The sequence below is a fragment of the Aythya fuligula genome, chromosome 1 (assembly GCF_009819795.1).
Source record: "Aythya fuligula isolate bAytFul2 chromosome 1, bAytFul2.pri, whole genome shotgun sequence".
Lineage (NCBI taxonomy): Eukaryota > Metazoa > Chordata > Aves > Anseriformes > Anatidae > Aythya > Aythya fuligula.
In genome coordinates this window covers 145,067,363-145,092,655 of record NC_045559.1, presented here as the reverse complement: position 1 = coordinate 145,092,655, position 25,293 = coordinate 145,067,363, and the positions used below count along the sequence as shown (strand labels likewise).

At 35.9% G+C, this 25,293-nt stretch overlaps 1 protein-coding gene across 2 annotated transcripts in view; it reads right to left on the bottom strand.

The window, feature by feature from the left end:
• MYO16 (myosin XVI) overlaps positions 1-25,293 on the bottom strand; it is a 374,412-nt gene that overhangs the window by 57,676 nt on the left and 291,443 nt on the right. For both annotated transcript variants that reach the window (XM_032185978.1, XM_032185970.1), the window contains exons 27-28: positions 24,846-25,051; positions 6,253-6,352 (exon numbers count right to left, since the gene is read on the bottom strand). In XM_032185978.1, the coding sequence (XP_032041869.1) occupies positions 6,253-6,352; positions 24,846-25,051 (306 nt within the window). The remainder of the gene's footprint in view (positions 1-6,252; positions 6,353-24,845; positions 25,052-25,293) is intronic.

Here is a 25,293-nt window from a genome sequence, read left to right as displayed (position 1 = left end):
TAGCTTATGTATGGTCTTAACATAAGCATGTGAGTAGTCCAGTATTCACGCAAGTGACAGAAGGTATTTATGCAAGAGTTTGTCAGGATCTGGACTTTAGGGAGAAAAACTGTCATTCAGCTCTCTGGGAAATGGCAGAACAATGGTCAACTCTGTTCCAAAAACTGTGCAACCCTCACTGCTCTTCAATGGTGAAACAACAAAGAAAAGACTGCATCAAAGGAAAAGAAATGAACAGGAAGCGTAAGATCTACGTAAGGAATATTTAGCCCTACCCTGGTTTTATCTTAAGGGATCTCTTTATTATAGACCTGTAACTCTATTCTTTCTCAATTCTAGAAATAGACATAGCACTGACAGAAACAAGATGGAAGTATGTGTGAATGTGAACTGAGAAATACAAGCAGCAGGCAACAGGGACAGACATGGCACAGAAGGTAGCCCCTGAGGTGGAAATCTGGAAAACTAAACCCAGACATATAAGAGATGAGCACCGGGACCAAATATGAAGTGACCTTTCTAAAAACAAAAGAAAGAGAAGAAAACAATAGAAAAGGGTCAAGAGAGAGGCAAATAGAGAAAATCAACTTTGAATTAGAAAGAGAGACTCAGAGTCCAAATGTGAGAGAGCTGCATGAAAGAGAACTCAGAAGGAAAACGAAGTTTGCCAGACTAGTAATCATAACCACCCTGAAAGGTAGATGGAGGTAGGGAGGGAGAAATATATTCCAGAGGGGGAAAGAAAAAAAAAAAAAAAGGAAATAGGAACCATAGGAAAAGCTCAGTGTGAATAGATAGAGCTGGTCAGAAGTCAAAGTGAATGATCCAATGGTCGAAGGAGATGCTGTGGACTTGTATTGCGTAGCACTAAAGAGCTGCTAGGAAAGCTTGCAGATGAATGCTGACTTGGGCCAGCTTTTTGGCAGTACTGGTGAGGTGTAGCCTCACTTTGGCAATTTGTGCTAACAGCAAATTATTTCTAAGAATATAATGGGATGATATACTACTTGGACAATGTAATTTTGCTGACAAAATTCAAAGGATGAGGCAAATACAAACAGTGGTGTTTTAATCATTTGCCATTAGTTTGGAAACCCCTCCTGGGATTTTTTTTTCAAATGTGAATATGAAATTACTCAATTTTAAAATTGCCTCAAAGACGATTGACTTTTAAAATATGAGATTCAAAACAAAAAGGAAAATTACATTCAGCACAGCTAAGATTAGCAAATGACAAATAAATACACTGAAATACAATTTATGAGGCTCCTGAAATGACTTCAGTAATGTCTGTAGCTGTAAGAATGTGGATTGAAACTAAATCAACATCTGTCTCATGCAGCTACCTGCTGCTGATTTGGAGCTTCAGAAAAAAAAAAAAAAACAGAAAAAAAAAAAAAAAACAAAAAAAAAAAAAAAAAAGAAAAAAAAAACAAAAACATTCAGACTGACCTTCCTGTACTGCTTATTTCATATCTGATCAGTCTTTAGATCATTCCATTCAAACTTAACACCTGTCTAACTCTCTCCAAAATGAGTGATCTCTTGTTTTCAGAATCCAAGGCTACTGATAAGGAATCATTATGGATTAGAACAACCAGGCTAAAAATTGAAAAGATAAGCTAAGACAAAGATTTTATTAGACACGTTTAAGAAGTCCTGTCTTTTAAACAGACAAGTATTCCTAGCAGTTAAAGGCTCAGAGATTCTCCTTCAGTGAAGTCTGTCCTTCACAGCGCTTGTATTTAAAAGCTGCACTGTACAGTGAGAGCAAATTAAACTGACGTTTTACCTTTGGTAAAATAGAAGTTGTTTGCATTTTGGCAAGCTCTGTATGAAGTAACTGAAGAGTTAACTGCAGATCACTGACCTTAGCTAAACAAAATGTAAAGCTCCGAGTTTTGATGAGAAAGCTCAGTAAGCTATGAGCTAACTCCCCTTTATTGAATTCATATTTGCAAGCTTAACAGTGTGAGGAATGATAATCCAAATGAATGAAAGTTTCCTTCTGTCAGTAAAAGCAGCCAAGGACTGTTTGTGCCCCAGATTTCTCTCAAAGCATGCTAATGTTTGCAAGCTAGTCATGCTATTGGGATGGTAGGCTTTCTTTGGCTAATACATCATTGCATGACAATAAATGAACAATGAATGTGGACTTGTAAAGGCCTTCACATGTTCTGGAGGGTGGGAGATTCTCCTGGTTGACATGAAGCAGCCAGTACTCCCACTCAATTTGACTCTGAAGTTACCATATATCAGCTTGCTCCCTCTTACATTAGTAGCAAAACTCTCAATGACTTCTCCAGCGGTTAAACAAGTCTGTTATTTTCACTCTGTCTGGAGCAGGAATGGTTTGTTTTGATTTAGAAATCTGATTTTCTCTTACATAGGGTGTGCTTAAAAGTCACAGCAAGTAGCTAAGCTTGTCATGATCGAGTATATATTTAAACTGAAAGAACACTTTATCTAGGCTGCACACAGAGTCAGGATGCAAAAACAGCCTTTCATTAGTAGCTCTGCACTTTTATAATTTCTGTAGTTAAGCTAAGTGCACGACTGAAACAGCATTGTATGCCAGCTTCAATTAAACAGCTATTTTATTGTCCTAGTTTAGTTATCTCCAGCTCAGCTTACCCAAGTAACAGCAACATTTCATAAACCTATCAACACTTCTCTAATAAATACTTCCCCCTAACACAGAAGCTGCTGAATCAAGCACAAGACCTTGGCTAGCAGATAGTGTTTGCTCTTGCACTCATCTAAATAGTAGAAAATAAACCAAAATTGGATTCTGGCATTGGGTCTTCTTCATTTGCCCTCAATTTTTAAACAGGCTGCAGTATTTACAAGAGGAGGAAGAACATGTTTTGTGAGTAGGCTTTGAGTTTTGTTGTTTTGTTGGTTGATAAAACACTCTCCAAATGCAAGTTATGTGAGGAAAGAAAGATAAATTGTAAAGTAGGAAAGAAATACAAAGAAACCACTTTCTTCACTCATTTTTGAGAACTCATTTCAGAACACTGATTCGCTTTCCTCTCCCCTCAATTTAAGATCACCTTTCACAAAATGAGATAGTCAAGTATGTTATCCCAAGGAGGATGTAGTGTATCAAGGAGGATAGTGTATCATCTAAATTCACTCAGCTGCTACAGAATCCAGATTTTTCCTTCCTTCCCCCACCCCTCACCTCCCTTCTGTGGAGTTCATTGCCAACCTTGTCCTCTGATGACATGTAAGCAGGAGGTTGATTTCAGATGTGTGTTGCTTTTTCCTAAACTTCACCATCCTTGATGTGGATACTTTAGCTGTCTATTTTTTGGCCAATTTATCCATCCAAATCTGCAACAGTTCTTCAGGGAAGTGCAGGTAACAGAATTGGGGAAGACATTCTTTGACTTATTCATGAACCCCTGCATCAAACAGATTTTCAGTTCCAGCAGTGACTCATTTGAAGTAGTTACTGCTGGCAACAGTGGCTGAATAAACTGGTTATATGTGTAACCCCCTAACTCTTGGATGATTTTTAGTTATGCACTGTAACATAACTCCTTTTCTCTGACTTAGGTAGCTGATGTCATCCCAGGTTCTTGATTTTTCTTTTCCTTCCCTTTCTTCCCCCTCCTTCTTTTCTTTTCTTTTCTTTTCTTTTCTTTTCTTTTCTTTTCTTTTCTTTTCTTTTCTTTTCTTTTCTTTTCTTTTCTTTTCTTTTCTTTTCTTTTCTTTTCTTTCCTTTCCTTTCCTTTCCTTTCCTTTCCTTTCCTTTCCTTTCTTCTTTTCTTTTCCTTTCTTTTCCTTTCTTCTCTTCTCCTTTTTTCCCTTTCTTTCTTTTTTTTTTTTCCTTTCCTTTCTTTATTTTTTTGGAGTCCTCTGCTGTAAAAGCATAGAGGAGGTCACCCATGACAACGACAGATTGTATAAGCTTCCTCATTTAGATTGTTATTTAAAGTTCAACTTTCGTGATTAGTCAAATGAATCAAAAAAGATAATTGAGAGAGAGATTATGTGACACAGACATTAGTCACTACTGGTATACAGTTTTGTATCAGCAACACAAAATGTGGTGAATTCAAGTTTGTATTCACTGGGCATTTTCTGTAAGAAGTTTTCTGGACTTAGAATTAATTTTCTCCTAGATTTTCTTCCATTTTCTTTCATCTGTTTGTCATAGGTCTTTGTGGCTTGAAGTGGTAAGGAGCAGGTCACTCACTCTTTCAGACAGCCCTTTTTCCTTTCAGCTTAGTCTGTTGCCAGTGTGCTTCTCAGTCACTCACTGACAATGGTATAACTATCTCCTACAACCCCCCCATTCCATTTAACTTACCGACATCACCTAAGAGTTTGTCTCCTTACTGGTTTGAAGGAAAATGCATCATGTGCTGCTGTAGTTTTGCACACCTGACTTCTCACGGTGTAAATGATATTCTGGAGCCAGAACCTCTAAAACCTGTTTGAGATCACATGCTGCATTCCCTGAATAATGGAAGGATCATGTTTTGCAATTTCTTTCTTACATTTTTGTTTTTCAAGGTTTCAGGCTTGTTTTCAAACACCAGTCACTATACAATCACTAGTCTTGAGCTACAGAATATCACTGATGGCCAATTGGTTTTTGGGGGGCTGTAATGCTGTTACTGGGGAAATAAACTTGATAGGCATCCTGCTCTGTTTTGTGACTGGAGCACAATATGTAATTACTGTTACATAGCTTTTGTCCCATATCAAACTTGTAGCCTCAAACAAGTTCTGAAGGTTAGTGGTACTCTCAGCTCCAGGTACTCATAAGGTAAAATACATCTTCTAGATATTAATGACTGTTTTTTGTTGTTGTTGTTGTTTTGTTTTGTTTTTTTACAGGGAACTTTCTGGCAAGGATGCAGAATATGCTCCAGTACTGACCTAAGAAAACTGACCTAAGGAAAACAAGTCTATTTTATGATTTGTATCTTCTTTTGGGCCTTTCTTTTTGCTCTTTACTATTTAGATCATTAGAATTTAGATTATACAATGATATGTGTCCACTACTTACTTTAGTGACTAAAAGGGAACTTAAACAGAATTTTGACCAAAGAAAAACCTTCTTATGTGTCCACGTACAGGTAATCATGCATATGTGGGTAGGTACAATTTTTTCCTGTTATAAGTAAAGAATCTAGGACACTGAAAAAAAATCAGTGTTCACTCAGAGAAAATCAGCACAAGTCTAACACAGTCCTTGTCCTTCATCCACCTTTCCTTTTTCTTTTTTTTTTTTTTTCCAGAAATCTTTTCTGGCCATCTTAATGCTTGGACATTGTTACATGAATTGGAAGATATGTTAACCCCTTCCTTTAAACTAATAGGCTTTTAGAATATATGAGTGTTCTGACCACTCGTCCATCCCTAAACTTCAGACCTGCCTCTGAAAATGGTCCAGATGCTGTCTTGTGATATAAATTTCAGTTCTCCTAGGCTCAGAAAAGACCTCATACTGTCCAGATCCATACATTAAGTCACAGAATGCTTCCTTTCCATACATTAGCTTATATAGTGTGAAAGGGAGCAACATTTTCTTTAGAAATTGCATATGGCAGGGAAATCACTGCTTCTAAATTACAAAATTACCCTAAGAGTACTTTGGCCAAATGGAGACATATGCATTGCAATCCTTATTCTGGTGAGGATTAACCATGGTATAAAAAGGATAAGGAGAAGGGATGGGAAGCTGAGAGCTTCCTGTTCATTGGCTTTTTTCTGGTGGTGGTGGTATTTGTACTCGATGTACAGTGATCCTAGTTACCTAGCTCTGAGTCAGCATACTGCTACCTATACAGGCACTGACTAGAAGGGAAGTCCTAAGCAAAAGTTTTCAGTCTGTCCTATTATGACAGTAAAGCATTTAGCATAGACTTTTACATGAAGAAAATATGCAGGTGTTTTTGTTTATTTGTTTTTTTTTTTTCTTTCCCAATTCAGAAACAATTCAACCACTAAAACGCCACCAGATACTTTTAAAAACCTGGATACAAATTTATAAAGTGTACACGCTTAATTGAATTCCTTTTCTTCCCACAAGAGTACACTGATTTTTGACACAATGATCACAGCTACTCATATGGTAGAAAACTCAGAAAATCAGCTTGATTCTACTCCAAAGCATATATTAAATGTCAAAAGAATGTACTGCTGCAAAGGATCTGGTGGCTTGCCACAATGGAAGTGACTCAGCTAGCTTGTTTAAAGAATGATATTTTAATTGCTTTGTAGATCACAAACCTGCCAGCCTTGTAATTTACACTGCTGAAGAACAAGACGACATCTCTCCTTGGCAGACAACTTCTTCTCTCCTGCTGCTGTATCAGCCAAATCTTTATACCTAGAAAAATTAGCAGAAGCAGAGTTACTCTAATGTGGGACTGGTTGACATTTTTGCAGATACTGTGAGTTTTCCTTTGACTTTCAAATCTCTGATATACAAACTGGAATCTTAGGATTCTGCTGCAGGTGAAGAAAACAAGGAGACCAACTGCTTTAAATCTTTCATGTTATTAGACATGACCTTGGCTAATAACAGTGTGGGATAAGTAAGGCCTAAACTCAGATTTGCTTCTTGTCAGTTCTTCTGATGCCTCACTGAAAATCAATGCAGAAAGCCTCATCAACTGATTTAATTGGTACTGAGTCAGGTCACTGAAAGGAGGAAAGTATTTTTTCAGTATATGTTATATAACATATGGCTACCACAAAGTAATTCATAAGAAAGTGGCATTGCTTAAAATGTTTTCCATCAACCTAAAAACATTTTTTCTTCATTTTGAAGCATTTGAATGAAATGTCTTGTAGCAAAAAAGACTTTAAGAACTTGATCAGTTTACACTATTGGAAAGGAGATCAAGAGGAGAGTTCATTACAGCATCAGAGTACCTTCAAAGATAAAAAATGCTAGCTATTAAAATGCTCTTTGATGTACAAAAGAAAAGAACCAATGTAGGAAACAAGTTATACAAAGTTAAATAACAGAAAATTTCAATTTTAACTGTGAACTTATTACAACATACTACTACTAAAGAAACGAATTTACCACAACTTGATGCCACATATTATTACTATAATTTCTTGAAGGCATTTCTCAGTCTAGATATGACTAGATGTAACAAGTTAGAATGCTTTTTCATTACAAAAAGCCAGTTTTTGAAAGGGAAAGATTTCACAAATGTGCCACATTTGAGTAATCTCCCAATGAAACAGAGATAAGTTTTGAAGTTTGTGTGCCAACTACATTTCCTGAGATTTTATTTGTTTGGTACTCTGGTGCAACACAAAAGTGCTGTCCCAGGCCCACTCACACAGACCATGGCAGGCAGAGCTGCCGGGTTCCGGGGATATCAATGGTCCCAGAAGCCATAGCAACTCTGGAGCAATTTCGTCAGGCATACCACTTTAAGGCCAAATTGAACCTCTACTTCTAGCATCCTGGAGCTACACTGAGCTTCTGCAGTCTGGGAATGTCAACTGGTCTGGTAGCAGTCCTGCTGAAGACTCTACAGCTAAGGATCTATGGCTAGTAAATGAAATTTGAGAGGAATTATTTCTGCCGTAGAAAATATATCTGGAAAAACAAACAAACAAACAAAACACAACCCAACAAAAATCACCATCACCACCGACAAAGCAAACAACAACAGACAGCCTGTGCCCGTTTATTAAGTATTCTACTATGTTCTGTTAAACACTGTCACCTTCCAACGGAGTGTAGCCATATTTGAACATCCTTCTGAGATTACTGGTCATTAGCCTGTTTTAATTCCCAAATTATGTCCAAGATTGGTTTGGCGGAATTCTGGTTGGAAGGGGCCAAAACTTTATCAGAAACCCTTCTGATTAGTCTAACACCCTAGACTATCACTAGGAAACTGGGGATCTTATTTTCTTAATAGCTCAACTATGGTCAGAAAGACATTTGCTTTGTGTATTGCCATTAAGGCTGGGGCCACCTTGTTTCCATACTTGTATCAACCAGCTTTTCTTAGAAATCATGGAGAATCAGAGGTATTAGAGAGAAAACAGCTGGAAAGCTTAGCAAATGCTGACTAAAATGAAGATGATTCAGCATTGACTCACAATGCATGAAGATGCAACTGTGAAAGTGGCCAGCCTGAAACTCACTCATAGTAGAAACCCAGAGAAACATATTTCATTCCTAAAGCAGTGCCAAATCAAAGTTTAAAAGGCTGAAATTCTAACTTTGGTTCAGATTTACTTTAGAACTATTCAAATCACAGGACTCAAAACAAGGATTACCAAATGTACTTTGCAATCTCTATTATACAAGAAGCCGGACAAAAATGATCCTTTGATTTTCCCCAATCTTAAAAATCTTTGAAATTTCATTACATTATCCTGGAAGTCTAATCAAAGTTTAAAATTCCTGTCTACCCCTTAAAACAAGTTCTATCTTAGAGAAAGAGGACAAGCTAGTGGTTGTGGTAACAGACACAGAGCTAACTATGGAAATTTAAATTAATTTCCCAATTCTGCCACAAACTTCCATTTTGAATATAGGAAGTTATTTTGAAAATAACCTACTTCTTCCTAAGTTAGCTACTGAAAAGCTATGCTCCTAGTCTGAGTTAGCCACCTAAATCTCACAACAGACTGTGAAGACAGGTTTTTCCATTGGGTGATTTGTTCTATGCATCCTAGACATTTTTCTTAAAATGAGAAGAGATTGCCCTCTGGAGGTGCTCTTCTCTACTGACCACAGATGGACTTGAGAGAAGTCCAGACTGGAGGCCTGCATTTTGGGTGGCTGAGAGGGCTCTCACTCTATATCTACTTGTCTGACTGACTGACTCATCTGCTGAGTGGGCCTAAGAGAACTTCCTTATTTCTCCTCTCTGTCTTTTTCAAATTTGTTGGCTATCTAAACACCTAGAATGAAAACAAACAAACAAACAAACAAACAAACAAAACAAAACAACAACAACAACAAAAAAACATTACTTTTAGACTTTTAGACTTGGTATCATCATCTGCCATCTCAGATCAATCACTTTAATCTTGTATATGACTGTTTAAACAAAAACTACACAAAATTTGTAGCTATTTTTCTCCACCAGAATGTTTCCCTGGTTGATTTGATTTTCAGCACAATACTGATACAAATATCAGTACTGACACCAGGATAGTAATGGGAATGGAGAAACAGGGATGAGCAGACTACATCTGTTGGTGGCAGCCCAAATTTGTCCTGGACAAAAGTGGCATTGTAATCATAAGCTTATTTGACTTTTTTTCATAGCTAATTTTAAATGTGTTAAAGCATTTAAACTTTCTTTATTTTGTTTTTCCTTTTGGAGGTATAACCAAACATGTAATCTATGGCTTTGTGATTTTTTTTGTATTTTAAACTTGATATTCCCTTCAGGAAGCATTTTGTTAAAAAGAAAGCAAAATAAAATTGATAATAAACTGAGATATAAAACAAAACACACAAAAAAACGTGTAATAAACAATATTATTATCAAAACATGAAATTATTCATATTTAGCATATCAGATACTTTCTACTGTGAATGGAAGCTTGTGTTGCCATACAGACACAATAATTTAATGTCCTGTTAAATTTAACACTTTCATGGTCTCAAGAATAACAAAAGAACTTACTATTCATCATATTTACTGTATCATAGTAAAATCATAATAAAAATACTGAATTTATGTTGTAGGCTTGTATAGATAAACTTGAGTTATGTGCAAACACTGAGGTTTGCTTCTGGGGAAATGCAATCTGTAGAGTCTTTGAAACCTTCCCTTACCAGAGAATTCTGTTAGCAATGTAACCTTAGTTCACTCTTAGGTAAATGAACAACCCAATTAAATACCAGGCTTCTTCTCACTGACAGGTCATATATTTTCCCCACATAAATAACGCAGAATATATTTGTAAGGCTTTAGAGGTGATCCCGAGAAACCTAGTGAGCTACCTTGCTAAAAAAGACTTCAATGAGGTGAAATACATTTCAGCTAAACTTCCATTGATGAATTAGTTGTGTAGACTTTCTTAAAAGTCAATAGAAGATGCTATTTGAGTGTCATATACTCTGTTGTAACACCGATGCTTAAAATAGTTCAGATAAATTTTGCACTGTATGACCCCATTTCTTTCCACTGAGTATAAAAATAGGGTGTGTATGCTCCCAATTCCAGCATAGACATGTACCGTTAGACAAAGTGAGTCCCTTTCCTAGGAAAGTAGAGAGGCTGATAAAGAGCAAGATCTCATGTCCTAGCCAGAGCAATTTATTCACTAATGGATCCAAAACAAAATAAAAACCAGGCAGATTTAAAGGATTAAATTGACTATACTCCTCCGCCAACATGTAAACACTAACGTAGTGTGCATTAGGAAATGCAAGACCACTTGCACTCTCCTTCCAGTTACAAATGATCATCAGGGAGCTCTCCCAGTCTTCATCCTCTCTACAGGAAACCAGTGTGTGTTTACCTCACCTTCATCCTTAGCACTGTCCTCTTCCCAACCTGTAAGTTTAACACAACAGAAGAAAGCTTTTGGCTAGACAGGTTGGCACTGTGAGCATGGTCTGGCTGGAACCCTCTGGTGTCGTAGAACTTGTGCTCTAACCTCTTTTCTTTCACTTCTCAGTGTTGCCCTTTATCATGAAGATTTTTTTTTGATTGTTTGGACTAGACACTACTGCCAATGCCTTCAGGTAGTTTGTGAATATGGAAAACTCAGTTCTCTTGGGTCTTCAAAGATGAGTGTTATCTGATCATTTTCTCCTTCACTTCCCTAAGTACACAACTGACAAGATCCAGCAGGCTGCTTTTTTTTTCTTCTTTTTTCTTTCTTTTTTTTTTTTCTTTGTTAGAATATTCCTGAGTTCAGGTTATGGCACAGTAACCCACAGACATACTCTCAGGCTCAGCACATTATTTGATTTACATGGAGTGTGCACAAATAGGCCGTAGGGCTGTACTCCCAGTTCTGTATACACAGCAAATCTTTAAGCATCGGAATAAACACCACACACTCAATTTCAATAGAACATCAACATGATAGAAGACACTAATGGAAAGAACATTGCAAGTACAAAGGGCACAAAAACAAGCAGCTCCAAATCAACAGCTTACACAAACCACATTGGTGTCCTTGAACTGATGCCTCAAAAATACCTTTTTTTCTCTCTCTTTTTTTTTTCTTTTCTCCTCTTTGTTTGATTTTGCTATTCTATTTCTCAGGTCTTTCTCCTGCTTAGCCAAGAAAGAACAAAGTTAGAGATATCTACTGAGCGCAGTCCAATGTCCTCAGTAAGAGGACAGCTTTGAATACCAGAACTCCAATCTTTCCTGAAAGCAACTCCTTCTCTCCATGTCTTTGTCTTGTTATTTCAGAAATGAAAATCACATATGGCTGGCATGCAGCTGCCTTATAGCAGTGCTAAGTAATGTAGTTTTAAGTGGTAAATATCCAAACACAGCTTATGCAAAGAAAAATAGTCAGTCCTGCCAGTGTAATTCATTATGTTGCCGTTTCGTTTTCTCTTTCTTTTGTTTACTATGCTGTATTCTGTTTGCCAAGTTAAAATGGCATGATTCAGTAAGATCTATTCAAAAGGTAGTGAATAAAAGAAGGCAATCCAAATTAACCTGTATAATGTATTTCTGCTAAAAGAAATGTAAAAATTGTCATCACAAAGGAGTAAAAACAGGTTGCGCTGTCTTACTAAATTCTCTTTTCTTCCTTTCTAAACTTCTTCTTTTCTTCCTTTGACAACCAGTAACAGATTGATGTATTATTATGTCTGTGAAATATGTGAAAGAGATGGACTTTGTTTGCAAAACTTGTCACTATGTGCTCATAACTCAAGATCTTTAGTTTTGTTTGTTTGGATTTGGGGAGGATGGGGAGAGTGGGTTAGGCATGGCTTGTATTTGAAAAATCTATCAAGTGAGAGCTGAAATATCTAGAGGATCTATCTACTGCAGAGAGAAACCTATCCTTTTCAAGGGAAGATAAGACATTTGGAAACGTTTCAAGTGATAGAAACTTTGTAAAAACAGTCACCAGAAAATAATAGGATGGAATTTTGATTAATGTTATGTGTATACATGTATAAAGGATACATAGTCATTCTAGTTCCCTGTGTTATATCTTTTTTTTTTTTTCTTTTTAATTAAAGGAATAACCTAATTATCTTTGAAATATGAGGAACAAGGGAAATTCCAGATAATTAGAAAAGGTGAAATAGAGTATTATAGTTTCCAAGAAAAGAAAAGTGATTTTGCCAATCTCTGTGCAATATATAAAATATAAATATATTGTTATACAGCATAAATATTAACACTCAAATCAGGTATTCAAAATTTGAGATAGAATAAACCCTTGACAGACATAAAAAGATGCCTTTATAAAAACAGATTATAGCAGACAAAAGAGATTGTATTTGGGGCTTATTTGGTAGAAGTACGAAAATACAAGATAAGAGGACTGTAAGTTTCACCTTTATGTAACACAACAGTTTTGGACTGAGTCTGCTTCATACAGACTTACAGAGATAATCCGTATAGGTGTGGACATGAACATACATGCATGAAGTGCAATTTGCCTAATAGGTTTGAAATGATGAATAAGTATATGTGGCAATGAACCAAAACTTCAGAGTACTTGCATACCATGGTATTAGGTTTTACAATATCTTAATTGATATCAAGCAATGCAGGATTAAATGGCTAGACCTACAGACCAATTAGAATTAAGAGAGAAAATAAAATTAGAGTCATTTTGGAAAAACCGCAAGCAGTTTTGCTGGGTTAACCTGACAGCTATTTGCTGAGAGAAAGAAACCTGAAAAGCAATCATGCTGAGAGCAATCTTACAGCAAACTGCCAGGTATGATAGCTTCATGACAGTGCTTTTATACACCACTAGAACCCAGAAACTTTTCAGCTGATGAAATATTCTGATTTTTTACTTCAACATTTTAATTCCTTACATAAAGGCACAGGGTCATGAATGGCACGCTTTAACATGTCTATGGAGAAAAAGAAAAATAGAAAGACCTAAATGGTATGTAACTGAGATAAAATAGCAAAATTAAGGACAAAGAAACACAAGTGAAAAAGACTTAGAAAATCCCCATGGCATAATTTTACAGTGACCTGCATCAGCCCTACATGGAGCTCAGTACAGACTTTTGAGGGAGGGTCTGGGCTGTGAAATCCACTGAATCACAATAAACTTGCACAGGAAGTGGTTGTTTAGGATATCTTAATTTAGACTGAATAAAGTACAAAATAAATCCAAAATAAATCTCTCATATAAAGAAACCAGTTGTGATGGGTGATAGACAAGTGACTTGAAAGGATTTTTTTTCTTTCCTAAATTTTACGGGTTTTGCATCAGGTTTTGTCATCCTCAATCTTTTCTAGATGTGTGAACTGCAATTTCTGGAGAGAAGAAATAACGAAGACCCACGTATCTTAATCCTGGAATATTTATTCATATACTTCATGTAATTAAGCAGGGGCTTCCTCATCTCAGACAATGTGGCAGCAGAATAATAAATAGAATATAAATTATAGTTCAACTCTTGGGATTAGTGGATTCAGCTATGCAAATAAAAAAATGAATTCACAACATCTGCTAAAGATTTGCATTACAATACTTCTGCATTATCTTACTTAAAGCTGACACTCCCATTCCACCTACATAAAGCAATGTAAAAATGTATTTACTTAAGGAATTGGCAAAAATTAAATCAAAAATACACTTGCATCAAACAGACAATCACCCATATTACACAAACATGCCTCTAACTCTGTAAATGTTTACATTTCCCTCTAGGCCTTCTCCATAGCTAATTTCCTCTTCATGTTTGGGCACTCCACAAGCACACACATACAGCAGTAAAATGTTTCCCTCCCTGTACATGAAATATAAGGACTGAAGAACAAATTCAACTTTATCAAACTGATAACTTGATTCTGTATTATACACAGTGGTTATAGGACTGCTGTATAATGAAACGAGTTTACCTTCACAGACATAGCCATGTGAAAACAGGGCATCAAAAACAGACGCCCTGCAAAACTTAAAGGATCAAAAGGTACACTTTTTTTTTTTTTTTTTTTTTTTTTTTTTAAACACACACCAGAATATAGGAATGCTAGGAGTGGGAGTCTAAAGGTGATTGAACAGATGGGTACATTTCTGTCCTTTCCTACCGCAGAGGAAAAACCTGTCCTGTGAATCTGAGTCACATCTCACTACTCAGGATATAAACAATTAGAAGATGACTTAATGCATCCCTTTCTTTAAGATCACAACCCTATGAGACAAAGCTTTTGGTGATATCATAATATTGTGCACCTGGTCTCCAGGAAATTTGCAGAACTGGGCATCACCAGCAGGCCAGCTTTGGGTAAGTCAAGATAGAAAGTCTCCTGTCTCAGGAAGCTTAGAAGCAGATGCCTGAAAAACTGCAAACAGGTTGTGTAAAGCAAAGTGAATTGTGGCTTCAGACTTTTTCTGAAAAATGCATAAAACCTTTTCAGAAAGGCAGTGTGATTCTGAGTTGAAACACTGCAGACAAAATGGGCTTAACTCTTTCCCACCTGGTCTCCTGTTACTAGAGGGGCTGCTATGATGTCTCTGACTGCCAGGAAAGCCCTTGCCAGTTTATTTCAAGGTATATTGAGATAGAAGCATAAAGCAAAGCCAGAGTGAAATGGAAAACACTGATACTAAAGGGAAAGAGGATTTAAATTGATGTTCCATATAAATGATTATTTATTTCTTCTTTGCTTTTGCTTTTTACTCTTCTGTTCAACAAAAGAACTCACCCAAGGAACGGAAACACACAGAATCTTTCCCAGATGTCTCTCGCATTGGTAACTCAGAGAAGGTGCACTGAGATTATGAGGAAGGTTTTCAGGACCTTCTTAAACCATACAGGCAAAACAGCTGCTCTGGAAGATCATCTCTACCTCTACTCTCTTCAGTGGGAGCTTCCCTTGTGCCCTCTGAACCCCACGAGTAGTATCACTCTGGGTAACAGTGATTCTTCAGTCTCTCGAGTGTGTAAATGTTAGACAAACTGTACTGTTGAAAAATCAACATTTTTTCAAGATATGCAAAGGCAGACCCCTTGCGCTGCTGTATCAATACCGGAGCAGATTCTGCTCTCATTTACTGTGAAGTACAGCAGGGGTAATTCTGCAATCAGTGATATTAAATTAATGCAACACTGGTGTAAGAAAAGAGAAAAGAACAAAAAAAAAAAAAAGCACAAAGTAAGATCCAGTGATTAAGCCATGTAAAAGGTTTTTACATGCATGCTTGCATGGGATTTTGTGTTTGCTCTCAGATGTCTCCAGTATAAGCTGCCTGCTATTATTCAGTCTGACTAGGAAATGTAGCTTCAGGACGTCTCATTACAGGTTCTTCTGCTGAAGATTAAATGGTTGTAAAGAATATCAGGATGCGGATAAGGAGAAAAAGGGTGCCATGAATGTCTGAGTTGAGTGGAAAGAATTTAACAGCTGCAGAACCAAAGAAAGAAAAAACAGCAGGAGGGTCACAGTGGCTTTTGAGTGTGGGGCAGCTGGACTGCATTTATACAAGCCTTATGAACAGACAAAGAAGCAGTCAAAAACAACTGATTATATTTTTCTAGGCACCACAAGCACACAATTATATTTAATTAATCAATGAATACACAGAAATTATTTTAAAGCTATAAAATGAATCTATCCATGTGACAATTTGCTCCATAATTAGATAACTCAAACTTCCTGCATAGTGCCATTAGCATAAACTAATGTGTTGCATACTTACTTGTTTAAAATGTTTATTTTAAAGATAGCCTGTTTGTATTAATTTAATAGATTTATTATTTTAATAGGCATTTCCTTAAAAGGGTTTCAATGTATAAGGATTAGTAAAGGGATTAGTGGTTGATAATATTTTCTTTTAACAGGTTTATTTCTATGGCAGGCATTTAACTGAAGTTCTTACTGCCATATATAAATCTCTGTCCATTATCTTTGTCATTAGGTGCTGTCAGCAAATTGTGAAGTACTCAAGAGCTATTTTGGTTAAAACATCAAGGTTCTGAAATCAGTTAATGTTATTAGCTGTTTGTTATGGGCACACAGACATCAGGCAGCTTGTTGTATTAAGAACTTTTAATATTCATATTTATACACAAATATAATTTTACCTATTTTTACAATTCAGACATTTAGATGGAACCCAGTACTGTGGTATTTTAGTATTCTGTGGGAACATTTTTCCATGCTTAGAAACAGCATGAGCCTTTAAATTCACAGACGTAAAATATGCATAAATATAATATGGATATCTTAGAGTAACAGGGCTATTTAGTGGTTTAATAAATGTTTAGTTAACCCTGAGGGATGAGAAATGTCAAATTCAGATAGTGGAAGCTGAATGTCAGTCCAGAGGTACCAAGGGTTGCATGTAATTCTGGAAATGAAGTAAACATTTTAAAGTTTCACAGATATTTCCTTAAGTCAAAATATAGAAAATGACTGAAACTGCTGAAAAAGTTCAACCAGAAATACGTTTGTGGGTGTCCCATATATTAATTGTTGCATAAGAAAATTAACATAACTAGGAAAAAAAAAAAAAAAAAAAAAAAAAGATGGAAAACAGAAAGGTGGAAAAACCCTTCACGTCATTGTAGTGGAGGAAGAACAATACCTTGAGGTTCTCTTTGAAACAACCTGAAAAACAGGATATTCTCTATTGTACAAAACAATAAACTCCATGTAGGAAGTTCCACTAAGATTTATACATTCAATACTAAATTTAATACAAATAACACTAGAAGCTCATTCAGACTGGACACATTCGGAAGCTAGGAACTGCCAACCACAAAACTGACCATGCCACCTTTATTTCCTCATATCTGTGTGTTTTATTACTGAGTTACATCCCACTACTCAAGGGATCCCTTTTCATGATGATCCTACAGAACTCTAAGTACATGACAAACATGAATAATTCAACTGACTTCAGTGGAATGACACAACTGTTTACATCCACTTATGATTGCTTTAGAAAAAATGAGGGCTGCATTATAAAGCTTAGAAGATATCCAGCAAACAATGCTGATACTTATTTTTACCTTCTAATATGGAAGAAAGATAGATGTCCAATTTACCACTGAAAATTCCAATTGTTTTCTCTTATACTCATTTGTGCACTGTTGATGATCCCCCAAAACACCAGCAGCTTTATCATTCTCCCAGTCCAACTCTGTGACATGCAGCATAAGCACTGGTTCATGGCATGTACAATACTGCTTATTCTGTGGCCTGGAGAACTGATGGTACTATGGTGTAACTTCAAAAGCTACTTCTACTTCTAATCCACAAATTCAGTTTTTTTGTTGGAGCCTGTTAAAATTTGAAGCCCGTAAAATTTTTTGTTGGAACCACAGACAAGACCTCAACTGACCATATGAAATACCTGAAAAAAATGGATAAATCTAAAATAATTAGGTTGAATAATATCTTCAAGGTGTACGTTTTTCTCTATACGCTATAATTTAAGTACAGCCTAACTGGTTGTGTCCCTATAGGCATCTGAAGATATCTGATGCTATATAATTTATTTCTTGTCTTCTGAGTATTAAAGGGGAACAACAGAGAAAACAAAGCTAAACTGCTGCAAAGAAACACCCATAAATAAGATAAACTAGAATATTCTATTACCTTTAGTATATTTGTAACATATGGAGCTTTTTAGTTTATTCATAATATGATAGATACTATCCATGCACTACCACATTGTATTAGTAAAAATCAAATGGTATAAGATTATATGTAGTCCTAGATAGATAGTCTTGTAGTTAAACTATAGAAATACCTACTTACATCTATCTAGGCAACTCCCTAGGTGATATACACCAATTCTAATATATGTGGATTGCCAGGGAGATCATCAGTGCACTCTGGGTTCTGGTCAAAGTTTACAGCATAATCAATCCCCTATATTAACAGGCTTTAACATGGGATTAGTAATTTAAAGTAATTCCGAGAGTGCCATAAATTATTGCAAACTGGACCCCATTATCAGAAAGGTGGGCAAAAAACCACAAAGATTATACACTCCATTGCCCCCAGTCAAGTGCAGTGAGAAGCACAGTTCATGTGAAGTTAGGTTTGAGGACAAGGAGTGCTAATATTGTGAGCAAAATAAAAATAATTTACAAACAAACAAACAAACAAATAAATAAATACTCTTACTTTGGAATGCCATTGGTCTTAAGGTTCCAATGTTATCCATTTCTTTGTGGATATATGCTTTTGAAAGCCCAAGGCTAAAGTTTGTTTCTGACATTTAGGAAACCAAACTTTCTAAACTTTCTTTTTTTTTTTTTTTTTTTAAACAACCCTATGCATTAATAAAATGAGTCTCCTTCAAAAGACCTCCATATTTTTTAACACTTTTGTACAATTATTAAGGCAACTTCTTTATAGAATTTGATGATTACTGACACTGCTAACAAGATAGTGTTTTTAAAAATCATAGTTTTAAACTTTGTTTATGAATTTGCATTAAAAGTGTTCTCAAAATGATGACTTCAAAATACTTCATTTACTCACCTTTTGTTGAATTTTAAAAGAAAGACAAACAAAAATTATTGTCCTATTTATTATACTGGTCAAAAATATCACTTCCAATTTTACGTCTGAAGCAACAAACAATGCAATGATGAGATTGTCATTTGGAATAAATTGGTAGCATTGCATCTACTTTAATTCAATATTGCTTTTCAACAGCAGTAAGACTATATCTTGTAGTCATTGCAAGAATTTAAAGTATTATAGTGCATATCAATGCACTGCTCTATGAGAAAACTGATGATATTATTGTATAGCAGACAATAAAGCTAAAAGGGCCAGTCAGTGTGATGACCTACCACTTTGCAATTTACTCAGTACATCATTCAAGCTAAAGCTTTGCCTAATTTGCTCAAGAGACTCTGAAATGCTTTGATGCAGTTTTGTAATTCACTACGGATATATTATAAAATATTATAACTTCCCTGCTCTCAAGGGGACAAAAAGAAAGAGGAAATACAGAGAAAGAACTAAACACCAAAAAGCTTCTGAACAAAGAGAATTCAGATATGCAATGATGAGTCCTACAATAAATCCACAGTCACAAACAACAAATCTGTGCAATATAGCATCAGCTAATAGTACAAATTTGATTAAAAACTTGTAATAGTGTAATAGCTTTGTGACAGCTGCAAAAGAACAGACTTTACTAGATAAAGCAATGATATTACTATGAGCATAAACTTTCCAAGGAAAAATGGAAAGATCATCTTCAGAATGATCTCCCAGCAAAGCCAACTGTCTGGATGACTTAGTAACCCTTAAGTGCTCTGCAGCCATTTTTGATCTTCTACTGAAGTTCACTATTAAAGCATTTTGGTATCAATTAATGCCGTCCTGAGTAAAACTGCAGATTTCAGGATCTGCAGTTAAGTGTAACTTCTAGGAACTTCATACTGAAATCAGAATAAAACCTGTAAATAGAACAGGCTTCAGAAATACTTTTTTTTTTTTTTTTTTTTTTTTACCCTCACTGCTATTATTACCATAAGAATCTATTATAATTGTGTTCTGTATGTTCATTCCTAATATTTCCTACTGAGAAAATAGGAAATCTTTAAAAAGGTGGTCCTTTTTAAAAGTTACTTTAAAACAAAACAAAACAAAAAATAGAATGCTTACTCTTTTTAATGTTCTATTTTCAAGACATTAAAATCTTTAAGATTTTTTTATTATTTTAACTGATTCTATGTGGCTTACATATTATAATTTAGATATTTTAACATATTCTGTACATAGAGAATAAGATTAGCCTATGAAAAGAAGAAGGAAGAGGAGAAATAAAAGGAAGTAGGAGGAGGAAGAGGAACGTCTAACATTGTGCCTTTGAATCTTCACATGATTTTGTCTTATCAATACAAACAACTGTTTATAATCTAAGCTACTTGACTGCATGAATATAGGTACAACTGAAGAATAGATTAATTCAATTTAAGCCATTTTAATGAGAGAACTGGAAATGGTGAATTTCCATTCTAGAGATTTATCTCTTCTTGCAATAATACTGTAACAGATGTCTCTACATATAGCCTATACACTCCCTTTGACATGAAATTTTCTGCTTTTCCTTGAGCATCAGTTGAAGATAGAAAAGGAGTTCCATGATGGAAAAGACAAGACTGAATTGAAAGTGTTAAAACCAGAAAAGACAGTCTGGAAACTAGAGAGATATTTGTGAAATTTCAAGAAACACTCAAAAAGTGCTGAAATAATGACGATGGACATCATACTAGTAGACAATTATTTGGTCTTTCTGAACAATATTTTTTTTTTTTTTTTTTTTGGTCATAGAAATCCAGCAGTACTCATCAGTTATTAAGTGATTAAGTGAAAGGCTGGAAGTAATACCTGTTCACATAACCCACCGAGATTATCCTGGGGTCCAACAGCCCTGAAGATGTGTTGCAAACAGGCAGGGAAGGCTAACGCAGATGTATTATTTCAGGACCTGTGCAAGGACCTCGCAGTCTCCACTGCTAAGCAGGATTCCAGACGCAAGACCTATGTGTGACACACGTACCTCAATCTCTAAGGCAGAAGATGGTTCATAAACTTTCCATCAACCCAGGATACAAAAGCACAGGCAGGGCAAAGCACTGGGTACAGTTTGGAAACTTACTGAACCACATTAAAGAAAAAAAAGAGGAAAAAATCATTTTGATTTCTAATCCAATTTACATTAATGGTAGACAAAGTCATTTGAAGAGGATGCTACCAAAATAAAATTGTTCAGAATTAATAAAACAGAGCACTTTATTGCCTCTTTTTTACCTGACCATGCCTGAACAGCTGTATTATACTTCACTGAGCAAGAAATATAAGCTCAGCTCATTACTTAGGATGGGTCTTTGATCACTATCATTATTTTTAAAAATTTATATTCCAAATGGCTTTTACATGTCTTCTTTGGCAACCAAGTGAGGTGAATGACACGGAAGTCAGCCAGGATCCATTTTATTAATTGATGCAAAGAGATTAAGTCCTAGATATTAAACATGTACAACCAGGCTCTGTCTGTGCCCCACAGAGTTTCTGAGCCTTATTGTTCTACACTGATTGTAGAACACATAATAGGTAACTCTTTTTTTTTTTTTTTTTTTTTTTGCCATTTAACAAAATATTAATAACAAAAAATTACTGTGTTCCTACTGAAGTCCCCACTGGCTATCTTAGGTAGAATTAACCTCACTTTAGGTCAGATATCAAAATGCTGAATGCTGGAAAGCAACAGCCATCTGCAGACAGTCATTCCTTTGACTTGGATGCTTATGCCAGGTGGTGCTGTAGCAGTACTTATTTCTCCTTGTTGCCTACATATGGGGTGGCATACACCTTAGACCTACCTGTTTGATTTTGACACAGAGGACAGAAGAATGCCTTCCATTTTTGAATTACGATCCTTTTTGATAGTTGTGCAGGAATTTGAGAAAAACATTAGAGCACTGAGGAAGTTGTGTGAACAGTTCCTAATTCTATCATTATTTTATTATATTCTATCTTCCATTAAAAGGATATTTGAGAATAGTTTACCTATGCACATAATTTTGACTGGAAAAAATTGGAAATTCTGAACTCTTTACAACACTGCATCTTTAAAAGTAATTTCAAAATCTAGAGTATGAAGAATAGAATCTTAAGATATTAATGCAAAAGATAAGGGCAAAGTTTTCCAAGAGTTCAAAATGCATGTTATTCAAGGCTTTTTATTTTAAAGATAAGGTAAAGACTGATTTCTGACTCTCTACTCAGAGAGCTCTAGAAGCTGAGCCAACACTGCAGGCAAATTCAGCAGAAACACTGCAGCTGGAGTTGGCAAATCCTCTAAAATAACATATATCATTTTATGATTATATTGGTGCTGCCAGTTTTTACAGTATTTAATAGCATCTGACCTTATTAATTCCCATTTTTATTATATATTCATTGACAGTAACTGTCACAGCTTCCACTTAAGAACCAGAATTTCCACAAGATTTCCTTCTGATCAACGCACCTTGGTGATTGAGGGGTTCACCTAGCAGCTGTCAACTTTTACTTTGATAATACATAAGAAGAACTGGTAAAACCAAAAAGAGCAATAGAAATAATGATCAAGTGTTGTAGCCCAGGAAGAAGTGCTCTTGCAGAATATGACCTTTCCTTAGCTACTGTCTTTCTTTAGCCATCGTAGAGTTCAAGTGTGACTCTTAAATATATGCTAGAGACCAGACATATTAATCCCTAATGAATAGAAATGTATTCAAATTCATCAGATTAAGAAAGCAATGGTACTGTCTGTATTACTGACGGACTATCCAGTTTTTCTGATATTCTACCCCTTCACCACAAAGACTGCTAGTTCAAACATTGTCTTTTTATTATAAAATAATAAAAAAAAGATTTTTAAATTTGTCATGGATTATTTTTTTAAACTCTGACCACACTATTGATAATGATAAGGAAGACCCTAAAAGTAAATGGATAAAAACTGCAAGGAAGGTGGGGAAGGGTAGCAGTTCATTATCATCTGGGAATTCAGGCTGGGATCTGTGCCACAAATCCTCTTTGATTTTATACAGTGCCTTCAGACCCACCATTAATATCCCTTACTTCTCAGGCCAGGTAAGCCCAGGAGAACTGCATAGTACATTCAGCTCCAGAAAAACAAGATTTCCTCGCATCACTAACATAAAACACTTTGCAGCTGAGCTAAGCCATGCTGTTGAACCACAGAGACACGTTCACTGAAACTCAGCCCATCAAAAGGATGTCAAGACAGAAACTTGAATGTGAAACTCTTATAGTTATAGGTAAACCTCCCACAGGCACCAATCTGGGGACACATTTTCCTACTTGTTTTTCTTTGGTTAAAATCATTCTTGGATTGGTAGTTCCTAGGGTTATATTTATTACCTGTATTAGGACAATGGGCCCTCTTGTGTTTTACATTTGTAGGCCTAGTTTCCACCCACTTGAGGCCACACAATCAAATTGCTAGTTAACATGACTCAAATGGGGAGGAAGCCCTCTCCTTCAAAAGATAAAATCTGCAATGAAAATCAAGAGCCCTTACTACTGTTCAGTATTTACAAACAAGAACACGGAACAGAATGACAGAATAAAGCAAAAAAAAAAAAAAAAGATTTAAATTTCCATTTCTTATAAAGCATTCAAGGAAAAATTAAGGTATATGCCAATTTCACCATGCTCAGGTGCATCCATCACTGAATTAAGAGAAGCATCCCTATTTCTTCTTTCTCCCTCTGCGTTATTCTGTTTCCTTCTGTGCTTCTGTCCCCAAAGTAATGGGAAGTAACTCCTTTGACTCTTTGGGCAAGCCATGGAAAGACTAAATCATTTCAGATAGGATCAACATGTCTGTGAAACGTGACAGTAGCCTTGAGGAGGAGTTGGGGGTGTGGCTTAATGAAAAACTTAATGTGATCCAGCAATGTGTGCCTGCAACTCAGAAAGCCAACCGTGTTCCAGGCTGCATCAAAGGAATTGTGACCAGCAGCTGGAAGGAGTTGATTCTCTTCCTCTATTCTGCTCTTGTCAGACCCAAGCTGTAATGCTGCATTCAGCTCTGGTGCCCCCAGTATAAGAAGGACATGGACCTGTTGGAGTGAGTCCAGAGCAGGGCCACAAGAATGATCAAAGGGCTGGAGCACCTCTCCTATGGAGACAAGCTGAAAGAGTTGGGGTTGTTCAGCCTGGAGAAGAGAAGGCTCCAGGGAGACCTTACAGTGGCCTTCCAGGTGGCCTACAAGAAGGCAAGAGAGGAACTTTTTATGAAGGATTACAGTAATAGGACAAAGGGTAATGGATTTAAACTAAAAGAAGATCTCTTTAGATTAAATATTAGGAAGGAATTCTTTACTCTGAGGGTGGTGAAGCACTGGAGCAGGTTGCCCCATCCCTGTAAGTGTTCAAGATCACGTTTGATGAGGCTTTGAGTAACCTGGTCTGGTGGGAGGTGAGTAACCATAGTGGGGAGGGGTGGAACTAGGTGATCTTCCAGGTTCCTTCCAACCCAAGCCATTCTGTGATTCTGTGTGCAGAAGGTTTCTAACCTCATATTGGACAAGATGGTGCTCTTTCTTTGCTGAAGCATTTGAAAATGTAAGAGAGGAAAAATCAAATAACTGAAATATGGACAGGGGAAAAGAGTTTTTCTTCACCCAGAAACAGTGGTATAAATCTTTCATTCATTTCAAATTAATTAAAAATTTCACTATTTTTTAACAACAATAATAAAAATGGAGTTGTAGTATGAGCATTAATAACTCATCAATATGTAGATGCAAATCCTAGCATACTAAATACAAATTCTGAATCCATGACACCTACAATGATAAACTGATAAAAATGAGACTATTTCTACTTCTCTTTTTTAATTACCTAGGGACAACATGCAATATTTTGTATTTTGTAAATCATATCAATAGTATAAATTATAAAAAGTAACTACTTAATGAAGTTCTCTTTTGTACATTGAACACATTTTCCTGATGATATTTATAAAAATATTTCCACAAAGTTCATGATTCCTTCCATTGCAAGTAACAACCCTACACCCATTGCTAGAAGACATGATTTTTCTGTTAAGTCTGAAAGGCTCATAAACAAAACAACACTGCAAGCACTACTAGAGCATGACAAAATACTTTGTACTGTAGGTGAGAAAAAGATTTTATGAAACTAAAAAGAATTTACCTTGACAAGAAGTCTGTGAAAGAGAGACGTATGGGATATCCGTGTCGTATGATTTTAACCATGTCTAGGACACCAATATACTGCAGTTGAGCAGACACATAAAAATTGTCAAAAGTATCTGGCAACTTGGAGTTATTAGGCTTTATACAATGAACTGAATGTGGTGTGCAATTCTGCAGCTTCCCTATAATATCTGTGAGTGATTTCTGTGGAAAAAAAGAAAACAAACAAAAAACAGTTATCAGCTGTTATTGTGCTGGAAAAGCAATTGCACAACACATACATTATTCCTAACATCATTTAACATCATTTTCTCAAAAGATACAACCTGGCCATGCAAGTGGCTTACACAAGAACGTGATTTTTCTGCAATTGCAATCTGTAGAGACTAATTCTGCCTTTAAAACTTTTATTTATTTATTTATTTTTAATATATATCTGTGCAGAA